Consider the following 12,870-nt stretch of genomic DNA (forward strand, 5'->3'; position numbering starts at 1 on the left):
AATTCACCAATTAGCTTCATTCAGGTTAGGAACTGTCCTTTTTTAAAATGCAAAAGCCCCTTTAGGAAAGCAATAGGAAAGTATGAATGAGTTTTAATCAAACTGAGTTGAAATTATAGAACTGTGAGATTATTTTAATGGAAGAGAAAGGATAATTTCAGAACACTGCCTGAGTTATAAAGGGCTGAGGAAGGACCTGAGGAAAAAGTAAAGAAGATGCAAAAGCTCTACCTAACATTATAGGATTAGCTCTAGGCCAAACTACAGCAAAGACCCTAACCTTCGTACTCATGCATCCCCTAAAGATAGTTCACTGTATGATTTGTGATGAACTTAGTTATTGGGGAAAATCAAGCTCATTATACTCTATATTCAGAATGGCTTTACAAGAATTTTATGACTCCATTTCCCAACTTTTTTCTGACAAGGCTTAGCAGCATTACAAAAAGCAATTAAGTCTTTTACTTTAGATCTTTCAAAGAATTTACTCTTGGTTAAGAACAAAAGTCTTAGAAACTCAGGAACAAAGTAAAATAGTTTAAAAGTAGTTACAAAAATAAATTGTACTTAAACACACCCATTTCCCCCAGCCATCATTTTCAGTTCGTTTCCTCCATCCACCTCGCCTCATACTGGAGCTTCTGCATAAGAAAAGAAAAGAATTAAGGTTAATTTGGCAATATTCTTCACCATTTTTACTAATATTTCACTAATGCTCACAAGCAGATAGCATAAAGCAAAAATCACTAAATTTTGATTCAAGGAGGTTAAACATGCAATTATTAAGTATGATGTTTCAAAAGAATTTCTCCCTCACCATCTCCTCCATCCAGCTTAAAATACCATTGAAAACCCCACTTAAGAGAATTTTCTTCAAGTAACATGAATACATATGAACATAGGATAGTAACCTATGTTTACTAAAAGTCATTGTGGAACTATTCATTATATATCACTTTACAGCTTACAAATTGATTTCTTCATAACAATTTTGGAAAGTAGGTAATACTAATTAGTATTATCCTAATTTTACAGATAAGGAAACTAAGGCTTAGAAAACTCGTAATCTGCCAACATCCATATAGTTTCCAGTATTTTTAAATCTAAATCCAATGCTCTTCCCATGTATTTTCTTCAGTGCTCAAAGCAAATGAACCTATGGAGTGACTTCTGAGAAATTCTGACTGAATGGCATACCTTAAACAGAAGGAAAACAAACTAAGTGGAACACAATAAAACTATAAACACATTTCCTCTGACCCTAGTTCTTTTCAAATGTTTTGAATTTCATTCTGTCCCTTAAGACTTGGAGTATTCCTCAAAGCTCTGCCCCTGGCCCTCTTTTCTATACCTAGTCTTGGGGATTTCATAAGCACAATTATCACTTCTAGGCAAATTACTCCAAAAATCTATATAATCGAGAATTAATCTCACTCCTATTCTCCAATCCCCCCCACAGCAACTACTTACTGGACACCACCACCTAAATAGCTCAGTGGCATCTCAAACCCAATTCCCTCCTCTTCCAAATTCCCTTATTTCTTTTGAGGATATCAGTATTCTTCTAGTCCAGGCCTGCACAACCTGGGGCCTTGCCCCTAAAAAATATAGAGGACCCTTTACATTACATTTTTTACAAGCCGCCCAAAATCCTTTGGCAGGCCCCAGGTTGTGCAGCCTGTTCTAGTCACTCAGGTCCACAACCAGTCATGCTCTTCAACTCTTTCTTTACACATCCATAGCCCCATTCATGTCAGTTGTCAAGATTTGAAGATTTTATTTCCATAAAATCTTTCATCTGTTCCTCTACTCACAGGCCACTACTCTACTTCACGCCCTTAACATTTCTCATCTAGATTTAATAATCTGCTAACAGGTCTCTCTGCTACCACACTCCCTCTTCTCCAATCTATCTTCCACATAATTGCTTAAGTACAAGTTTTGTCATGACACTCTCATGATTAAGAAATTTTAATGTCTCTTTACTGCTTCCAAGATAAAATACAAGCTCCTTGGCTACACAATTATTGTCCTCACACAAACCTAAAGTCCACAGACCTATTCTAACAAATATAGTCTTAATTAAATAGATAATAAAAAACAGATTTAACATAAATTGTTAATTTTTCAGATACGAATTTTATCAAGGCTGAAGGAAAAGATTAAAATGAAACATTAAAGTGTTAAGTTCACTGTATTCATCTGAAGACTTGTGGACATTAGTTCCTTAAACACCAAGCAACAGAAGATGTTTTACTTTAGGCCTCATGTCAGTCACATAGGTTTTCGGATATAGTAAACGTTCAATCAGAATTCAAGTAACTGGAAAATCCTTAAAAATTGTACATTATAAATTTTACTTTTATGAGAGAAAACTAAGAATAGAAATATTTTTAAATGACCCAAGTTAGGTAGTGAAAAAGTCAGTAACTCATTTTACCCAGTATCTTGTCCCTTCAGTCTACAGTACTATATAATAAATGACGCACATAATAAAACCCTAAGATATGACAAGACCCCTAAAGTGTCTCCTGAATCAAAAATTAAATTGTTTAGTAGTTTAGTGATAATTTTAATGTATTCTTATTCTTTCAAAATCAATAGTTCCCATGTTGCATGTCAAATTTTCAGTTAACCAAAATATACTAATAAATGTTAACACCTCATTTCTCCACTAAGCTAAACAGAAAGAAGTTTATCTCACTACAGACCTAAAATAATATTTTCAGGGACTCAATGAAAAATATTACAAGCAGTGTGATGCAATGATAACAGTGTTGAATCCGAAATCAGTAAGAGTTGGATTTAAATCTGGATTCTGCCCTGTGGTGGCCCTGGGCAAATCACTAAGCCTAAGTTTTCTTAATCATAAACTTGTAAAATGTAAAATGATGTAAAATTAAAATACATCTAATGTTCCTTCCAGCAACAAGTCTATCATCCTCAAGCTATCCCTGCAACTGCTTTGGCCAAACACTTAGAAGTACTGTATACATAGGTATAAGGCCTCTACAACCCCAGGGCTCACTTTCCAGCCTGATTACACATTCATTACTCTCCCTCTTGCACTTGGTCATACCGTCAAACTGGCCTCTTCCTCATTCCTAACTTACAACCTTCCCCCATCCACCTTCTTGTTCTTTCACTTCATGTACTGTATCTGGAATATATTTCCTCTTTACCTCTGCTTTATAGAATACTTCTCTTCTTCAGGCATCATGTACTGCATGAACTCTTTCCTGATCCCCAGCAACTACTAATACTCTCCTTCACAAAGTACCTTGCATTTAATTATTTTTTGTATGTATGCGTATTTATTAACTTAATATTTATTCTCATTTTTATATGTACTTTATATGTAAGCTCATTGCAAATATGGATTGTTTCATTCTTTGTATTTGTATCTTCCAGTACCTAACTCAGTGCTAGTAAGCAGTAAGTTTAATAAATACTTAATAATCAACTTAACATATCTTTCTCTCTTCACATAGGTCAATTAATCTCCCTGTGCCTGTTTTTTTGCCTATAAAAGAAGTATTTTGTAAGATCTAAAGCACTATATAAATTCAAGCTAATGTAATGTTAATGATACAAATCAACAGAATTTGGTAACTTTCAAGATGCCTAAAAACCGTTATGTGCATCCATGCCAATATGTGTGTGCATATACATATATGCATATACATATTCGTTATCTGCTGAGATAAACATACGTATTATACATATATGAAATACACAATATGTAATATCTATGGAGATGGGCATACATATGTTATAAATACACTAATTTATTGATGCTTCACAATCATTTTATTTTAATTTACTTCCTATGAATGAATAAATGAAGAAGCATTTAAAAAGCACTTCCTGTGTGTAAAGTAGAGTACTAGGTGTCAGAGACACAGAAAGAAAGACTGTCTCTGCTTTCAAAGATCTCACATTGTAATGAGAGAAAGAAGACTTATAAGAGGTTTCAGTTGAAAGTCAGATAGATGGAAAGGTCTCATGATCACTTACAATGCAGTGGAAAAGCAAATGGCAATACATCTTCTTTAATGTCATTTCCATTATTAAGACCATGTCAGTTTCTGGATTGGTAGTCTATATGGTATTGCTATTTCTAGGCTTCTGATCAGGGTCCTAAGCTGTCTTCACCAGAATCTAAAGAGACATGGTAGTGGAAGTGGTTTGACCAGTCCAATATTTGCTCTGCTACTTCATTTAGGTTGACTTGTCTGCCCTGAGGACAGCTGTTGGTCAGGTGGCGGTGGAGGTGGAGGTGGTGGTAAAATTGGTGGGGCCCCTTTTCCTCAAGGTTTGCTTTGCCTAAGGAAGACTAGAAGCAAGGCCAATATTCTAGGGCAGGGCTCTTGGGTTCACTTGTCCTTCATTGACATTTGGTCAGCAATGGGTGAGTGGTAGTGAAGTTGGCTGGCAGCAAAGGAGACAAATAAGGGCTTGGGAGATATCTAAATATAGGAAATAAAAGTTGAACCAGCAAAAGACCTTAAGAAAATGTCAGACAAAAAGGAGAACCAGGAGAAAGCAGTATCGTAAAAGCCAAGGAAATAGGGAATATCCTATCCACAACTGTTCAAACTAATTCCTTCACTCCCTAATCCCTCAAACACACCTATAGTTACAACAGAGTAACCTCCTACTTCACTGGGGTGACAAAATGGATCTGCGATCTCATCAGTTTGGGAGTTCCCTTCAACAATACAGAGCCCAACTCAATCATGCTCTTGTCCAATCTTCCTGTAAGTTCATCTTACCATAAATTCGCCACAGGGGCACATATAACATGCCAGATTCTTTCCCACTTTATTTTGATACTGGCAAAGGTACCAGTGGAACATTGTCAATCTGTCATTCTTCCATAAAGTCCTACTCTGATGCCTTCCTCATCATGGTGTGAAGATAAATAACCCTGGGGTTTCAAAGGCTGGCTGCAGTGGGATGTATTCTTCAGGTTAAACAATGTTGGAAAGGTTTTAGGTATGAAGTTATGACTAAGTAACATATCACGTCTATATTCCAAGGACCAATCTATAATAGCTAACTATAAAGAGGGAAATCACCAGTAGTCTAGTGTGATGAATTTTTTTGGTTAAGGCAACCAACTCAAGAAATGAACATTGTAAATGGTTTTTAGTTATTCATTAAGGCTCTTTTCCACTTCTACTGTAATGGTAACAATGGTTTTAAGAAATATAAAGTTTTAGTTCACCAATAAACTTTAATATGACTTTTGTTATTGTTTAGTCATTTTTAGTCGTGTCCAACTCTTTGTGACCCCATTTAGGGTTTTCTTGGCAGAGATACTGGAATGGTTTGCCATTTCCTTCTCTTGCTCATTTTACAGATGAGGAAACTGAAGCAAACAGGGTTAAATGACTTGCCCAGGGTCCCACAGCCAGTAAGTGTTTGATGCCAGATATGAACTCATAAAGATGAGTCTTCCTGACTCTAGGCTTGGCACTCTATCCACTATGCCACCTAGCTGCTCCTAAATATGACTAGTGGGCTCTAAATATAAGATTTTTATCCAATAAGTGAAGATATTTGCTAGAGGAACTGAACTGTGTTGCAGCTAAACAAAAACATAGTTCATCAGATCCCCTTGGCAAGGCAAAGGACTGGATTTTATCATGTGCTCAGAAGCAACAAAAACCATTATTTCATGGAATATTTGGGCAACACATATTGAACTACTGATAAAAATTAGTACCTTAAACATAACTGCATCTTTTATGTCAAAATTAGTTGCTAATGATGTTACTAAGAGAAATTCTATAAAGACCCTGTTGAGAACCATTTAATCAGTATAAATTTTACTACTTGGAAACTTAAATCGAAGGTGGAAAAAAGTGAGGATAGAGAAAAATGAAAAAGTATAGTTCATAAATAAGGAGAGTGTCCAAGGTCTTATAGATTACATATGTGCCTCATAACCTCTATTATCATGAACATTTTCTTCAAGAAAAGAATTAAACAGTATAAGGAATGATGCAGTTTATAATTTAACAGACAGGAAAAGACTTGTTATTAGTATGTTATTGATGCCTGAGTCAGGATGAGGCAGGAAATTATAATCCCTAACCATCAACTCGTAAGTGTTAAAGTCTGAATTAGTTAATACACACACACACACAAATAAGAAGAAAGATGTGGTAAACAACTGAAACAACTTGACCCAGAACTAAAACCCAAAAATAGAAAATGAAGAGAAACAACACTGACACCACCTATAATCCTATCCAGAAGTTTAACCAATACAAATTGTCCCAAAAAGGAAACCAAAAGTGTCCACAAAACATGTTACTAAACATTGAACTTGTAAAACCAAGAGAAATGGATACCAAAGACAATACTGTGTTGGAATATACACTCATTTGTAAAAATCTTATGAAGAAAGATGATAGATCATATCTCACAAAGCAAAGAGAATCAATGGAAGACAAAGCCATTTTAAAGAAAGCTTGGATATAGCAATAATAAAATCCAGGAGGGAATAAAAGAAAGAGAATTCAAATTCTCATTCCAAAAGACATAAAACAAAGATTTCTTAACCTTTCTCCTATAGACCCCATGTCAGAATAATGTTTTTAAAGGCATAAAATAAGCTATATGGGCTTAAGAGTAAAATAATTAAGTTATCAAAATATTTTCCAAAGCAAGTTTATAGACCCCAGGTTAAGAACCTTAGGGGGGAAAAATGTAGTCACTAAGGAGATCAAGAGACATTAAAAATATGTATACAGACACAATTATGAAATATTCCCTAAAAAGAACAAAACAACTTAAAATAACTGAAAGATTATTTATTCAGTGATCATGGCCAAGCCACACAAATAAAAAGGACAACACTACCAAAGAGAAATTATGGACTTGGTGTTATGAACAAAAGTATATTTTAAAAAACTAGACAAAATTATTACAAAACTAATTTGTAGGAACAAAAAATCTAGAATATCAGAAAAATAATGAAAAATATAAGAATAAGAGGTGAACGGCACTTTAGGACTCAAACTATATTATAAAACAGTAATTGAGGGGCAGCTAGATGGTGCAGTTTATGATTAAGCTTCGTCCTTGGAGTCGGGTGGACCTGAGTTCAAATCCAGCCTCAGATCAAACACTTAACACTTCCTAGGTGTTTGACCCTGGGCAAGTCATTTAACCCTGATTGCCTCACCAAAAATACAAAAACAAAAAAACAAAATAAAGCAGTAATTGCTTGGTATCAGCTAAAAAATTATAAGTAGATTAAGAGAATAAACTACACAAAGAATAAGAAATAACTGAATCAAGTAACTCAGTGTTCAATGAATCCCAAAACATAAATGATATAGAAAAGAACTCCATATTTGACAAGAATTACTGTTAAGAACTAGAAAGCTTTGGGGCAAAAATTAAGTTTGGACCAATATCTTCCAACAATGGTTAACAATCAGAAAACATTCTGTAAGCACTTACTACCTACAAGAAGACTTTCTGCCTAACTCACCCAGCAGACTTCCTTCATGAAAACACCTGAGACTAAACTGTGATCAGAAAAGCATGAAAAAGTCACGAGTCATTTTTCCAGCCTAGGGCAGCTTAGGGAGACAAACAGGAAAAAAAAAGTACTGATAATGGAGCCAAGGTGGGCTACTCCTAGAGGTAACAGCAACAGGGATGAGGAGCATTCCAGCGCCTAGGACTAAGAAAGAACACCAGGGCAGGAAGTAGAGAGGCAGAAAGAGTTCCCAGGGGATCCCTGAACTAGCATCAGGTTCAGGAATGGATGACATTTGGTAGCCAGCACCCATTATCCAGTTCCACAGATCCAAGGTGGAGAGTAGTGGTCAAAAGCAAAGTCCTAGCTTAGTACCAACCAAAGAACAAGTTCTAAAATACAGCTGTGACTGAGCCCAGGAGGAAAGCAGTGGGAACTGAGTTTTAGCCTTTAGTCCAGCATATAAGCCAGCAGTAATAAGACAGAATAACCAAGGCAGAAATCTCAGACCAAAGGGGAGTCAATAGTCAGTCACTAGAATTACAGAACTTCCTACTGGGCTAACTGTGACTAAGTCCTTCAATAGGCTACTGAAACTCAACTACAAATAAGACAAAGGACCTGGGTCACAAACTTACAGAGTTCAGACCAGGAAGGCAGACTCCCACCCTCCCCTCCCAGATCATATTTCTTTGGGAGCACTGAAAAGTTCCATGTCCCCAAAACTGAGATGCGAAAATAGCAGGAGGACAAAAAGGGACAGAACCACAAACTAGATACCCCTCCTCCACCAAGAAATATGCAGAGCCCAACATTAACATAAAGTCCAAAATCAATTAGTAGTTTGGAAGAAAGAGCAAACAAAAAAAGAACCTGACCATAAAGAGCAACTACAATGATACATAAAGTTCAAGAAACTGAGAAAACAATGATTTTATTTATTTTATTTTAATATAAATTTATTTATTTTTAGTTTCCAATATTCACTTCCACAAATTTTTGAGGTCCAAATTTCTTCCCCCTCCCCCCACCACAAGATGGCATGCATTCTGAATACCCTACCCCCCTTTCCCTGGTCTGCCTTGTCTTCTATCTCTCCCCCCTCCCTTCTCTTATCCCCTTCCCCTTCTATTTTCCTGTAGAGCAGGATAGACTTCTGTACCCCATTTCCTGTATTTATTTCCCAGTTGCATGTGAAAACATTTTTTTTAAAACATGTGTTTTTAAAACTTTGAGTTCCAAATTTTCTCCCTTCCTCCCTCCCCACCCACCCTCAATGAAAAGGCAAGCAACTCAATATAGGGAAAACAATGATTTTAGATGGAATTTTTTGAATGTAACAAATTAACATAGTGCTACAGGTGAGCCTACAGACAACAGGACATATAAACTGCCAAAATGTAACACTTAGGGCCTCACATCCGCACATAAGTAAATGAGACACCCCACTTTCCTGTGTTTGGCTTAAATCACCTAACTTGTTTTCACACTAGTAAGTCTAAGTTCCCAAAATTCAAACATTGTCTAAGCAATTATTTTGCCTGCTGTAACAATAAAACTGGCAATCTAAATGAAATGGACAAATATTTTCAAAAACATAAATTATTCAGATTGTTAGAAAAATCTGAAACAAAAATTTACTACAGGAGTGAGTGAAGGAAAGCCTTTATTACACTTCGGGTGAGAAGCAGGCACACGGGCACACCTCACTCTAGTAGCATGTGCGTGCTGGTACAGCGGTAGAATCAACTTTTAAATGGTTAGGAAGATCCATACTCCACCCACCCAAGCCCAGGATTGGACAAGATCATCAGAGTTACACTCTTCCTGAACCTTATTCCTCCTTGTCCTGTTAGTTCATGTATCCAATGTTCAAAAATGGCAGCTATCTCCGCCCTCAGGGTGTGTCAGTTAATATTCAATAAACTTATTAAGCAAGTGCAGTGAAGAAAAGCCTTTGCCCTGTCCTTGACCCTGACAGATTGCAACAAGTTTACCCTCCAGGGCTCTTTCTTAAGGAACTAGGTGTTTGCAGAATGTTTGGGGCACTTTCTGATTGGTTGAGGGACTATCCACAAGATCTTAGAAGTCCTTCTCAGAATCCCCTTGTTCCGTGGTGAAATCCTAACTCCTAATCCTTTCTCAGAAGATTAAAAGAACAGGAAATAAAAAATATAAATAACTTCCTTAGAAAAAGATATTTAAAAAGCTACAAATTAATGGGGGGGGGAGAGAAGAAGACACCTGGAACAGAAGGATTTACAAGCAAATCTGACCAAATGTTTAAATAACAATTAATTCCAATACTAGGGCAGCTAGGTGGCCCAGTAGATAAATCACCAGGCTGGGAACCAGGAAGACTCATCTTCAAACCTGACCTCAAACACTTACTAGCTGTATGATCTCGGGCAAGTCACTTAATTTTATTTACCTCACAAGTCCTCATCTGTAAAGTAAGCTGAAGGAGGAAATGGCAAACTACTCCTGTACCCTTGCCAAGAAAACCCCAAATGGCATCATGGAGAGTCAGACACAACTGAACAACAACAACAAATTCCAATACTACATAAACTATCTGAAAAACAAGTAAAGAAGGGGTTCTACCAAATTTCTGCTGTGACATAAACATGATCTTGATACCTAAACCAGGGAGTCAAAACAGAAAGAAAACTACAGACCAACTGCCTTAGTAAATATTGATGAAAAACTTAAATAAAATACTAGCAAAGAGATAACAGCAAAATGTCACAAAGATTATATAATATAAACTGGCTAAGTTTATGCCAGGAACAAAGAGCCAATTCAATATAAAGAAAACTACGACAAAATAATATACCCATTACTGTTAAAACAAACAAATACATTAGAAAGCAGAGGAATAAATGGAATTTTCCTTAAAATGATCAGTATCTGTTTAAAACTTCTAAAATAGAAGCCTTTCCAAAAAGATGAGGGTTTTTGAGACAAGGATGTCTATTATCACCATTAGTATTCAACATTGTACTAGAAATGCTAGCAATCACAAGAAATCAGGAAAAGGAAATTAAAGAAATAAACATAGGCAAAAAGCTATCACTTTTTGCAGATGATATGATGGTTCACTTAGGGAGCCCTACAGTCAAATAAAAAACTTACTAAAGCAATTAAAATCAGCAAAGTTGTAGGATATAAAATAAACCCATACAAATCATCTGCATTTCTATATATTACCACCAAAATCCAGGAGGAAGAGATAAAAAGAGAAATTCCATTTAAAAAAAACACTATGGATTATGAAAAATACTTGAGAGTCTACATGCCAAGACACGTAGAGAACCATATGAACACAATTACAAACACTTTTCACACAAATACACACCTAAACAACTGGAGAAATATTAGTTGTTCATGCATAGGCTAAGATAGGCTAAGTCAATAAAAATTAAAATGATATATCTAAATTATTAATGTGTTTATTCAGTGTCATTCCAATCAAACTACAAAAGGACTACTTTACAGAGCTAAAAAAAAATTCATTTAGACTAACAAAAGGTCAAGAATATGAAAAGAATCAAAGAAAAAATGAAAAGGAAAAGGGCCTAGCAGTATCAGATCTCAAACTATACTATAAAGCTATAATCATCAAAAGAATTTGGAAAGAAATAGAAAAGTTGATCAGAAGAACAGTTTAGATATACAATATACAGGAGCTAAAGTGAAAAATAAACTGGGACAAGAACTCACCATTCAACAAAAACTACTAAGGAAACTTAAGTATGCCCAAAGGGCACCACTTGTAGGTCTATATCCCAAAGAGATCACAGAAATGGGAAAAGGACCCACATGTACAAAAATATTTATAGCAGCTCTTTTTGTGGTGGTAAAGAATTGGAAGTTGAGGGAATGCCCATCAGTTGGGGAATGGTTGAACAAGCTGTGGTATATGCATGTAATGGAAAACTATTGTGCTTTAAGAAATGATGAGCAGGCAGACTTCAGAAAACCTTGAAGGACTTATATGAACTGATGCTGACTGAAGTGAGCAGAACTAGGAGAACACTGTACAAAGTAACAGCCACATTGTGTGATGACTAACTTTGATAGACTTAGCTCTTCTAATGCAAGGATCTAAGAAAACTCCAAAAGACTCATGATGGAAAATGCTGTCGATATCCAGAAAAAGAAATATGGAATCTGAATGCAGATTGAAGCACATTATTTGCTTTCTCTTTTTTTAATCTCTTCTTTCTCATGGTTTCTCCCATTGGTTCTAATTCTTCTTTACAACGTGACTAATGAGAAAATAGGTTTAATTAAAAAAACAAACAACCTGTTAAGTAGTCAAGTAGAAACTAGGCATAGACCAAAATCTCATGCTCTATACCAAGACAAGATCAAAATGGGTAGATGATAATATTAGGGGAGGTGGGATGAAAACTACCAAAGATCTGCTAATGAAAACTAAATTAAAGCACCATAGTCAATAGGGAAAACCATATAAAAGACCACAAACTTCTCTAAATAAATACTTGAAGACAAAAGAAATTAAATCAACAGCTGATGAGACAAAGGACTCTATGGATTCCCAAGAGATCATGGGACCACAGCATGATATTCTAAAATGGTTCAAAGAAAAATCTGAATTTTGAAACAAGTTAAAAAGACACAAATGGCAGAATTTATGGTCTGCAAAACAAAAATAATTAATAGAATAGAAAAACATAAATCCACAGGAGCAAGTCTCTCCAAAGAAGCAAAAGAGAGAACATATGAATGGCAATACAAAAATATATTGAGGGAAGTACCATCTGGAAGAGAAGAAAAAAACAAAGTTAAAAAATATAATCTATATACAAGAAAAATACACTGATGCCTAGAGACAACTTAAAGATTACAGGAATCCCAGAGAAAACATAAACACCACAATGTAAGAAATAATACAAGAAAACTGTCCAGAAATTATGAAAAGAAAAAACAAATCACCATTTGAAAGAATCAATAACTGACTTCCGGGGTTAGGGGAGGGATCCTGTACTGCAAGCTTCAAGATACATGGTTAAATTTAATCATTTCAATAATAAACAAGAATTGTGTAAGCAACCAGGAAAAGATCGTCAACATAAAGGAAAGGAAATAAAGTAAAACCCAACTACTCTGCATCCACTCGAAACCACATAAGGGAACAGAATGATATAGTTTGAAAAGCAAAGGAAGCTCAAGATGCAACTCAAAATGACATCCCCTACAAACGTGAGCTTTATCATCCATGAAACAAAAAGACTGCTCAGTAAGAGGCACATGAAACTTTCCTACAAAAAGATATGAGCAGATTATGATTTATATAAACATATCAAATAGCAGAGACATAGGAAAAAGAAAATAAATACAAC

At 35.5% G+C, this 12,870-nt stretch overlaps 1 protein-coding gene across 2 annotated transcripts in view; it reads right to left on the reverse strand.

Annotated features, from left to right (window-relative positions):
- The window catches only part of REV1 (REV1 DNA directed polymerase), a 129,003-nt gene that overhangs the window by 80,672 nt on the left and 35,461 nt on the right, over positions 1 to 12,870 (reverse strand). For both annotated transcript variants that reach the window (XM_020992844.2, XM_020992843.2), the window contains exon 2: positions 578 to 641. In XM_020992844.2, coding sequence (XP_020848503.1) covers positions 578 to 631 — 54 coding nt within the window. In that variant the 5' untranslated portion in view covers positions 632 to 641. The remainder of the gene's footprint in view (positions 1 to 577; positions 642 to 12,870) is intronic.

The sequence above is a fragment of the Phascolarctos cinereus genome, unplaced genomic scaffold (genome assembly GCF_003287225.1).
Source record: "Phascolarctos cinereus isolate Bilbo 61053 unplaced genomic scaffold, phaCin_HiC Scaffold_726;HRSCAF=1367, whole genome shotgun sequence".
Lineage (NCBI taxonomy): Eukaryota > Metazoa > Chordata > Mammalia > Diprotodontia > Phascolarctidae > Phascolarctos > Phascolarctos cinereus.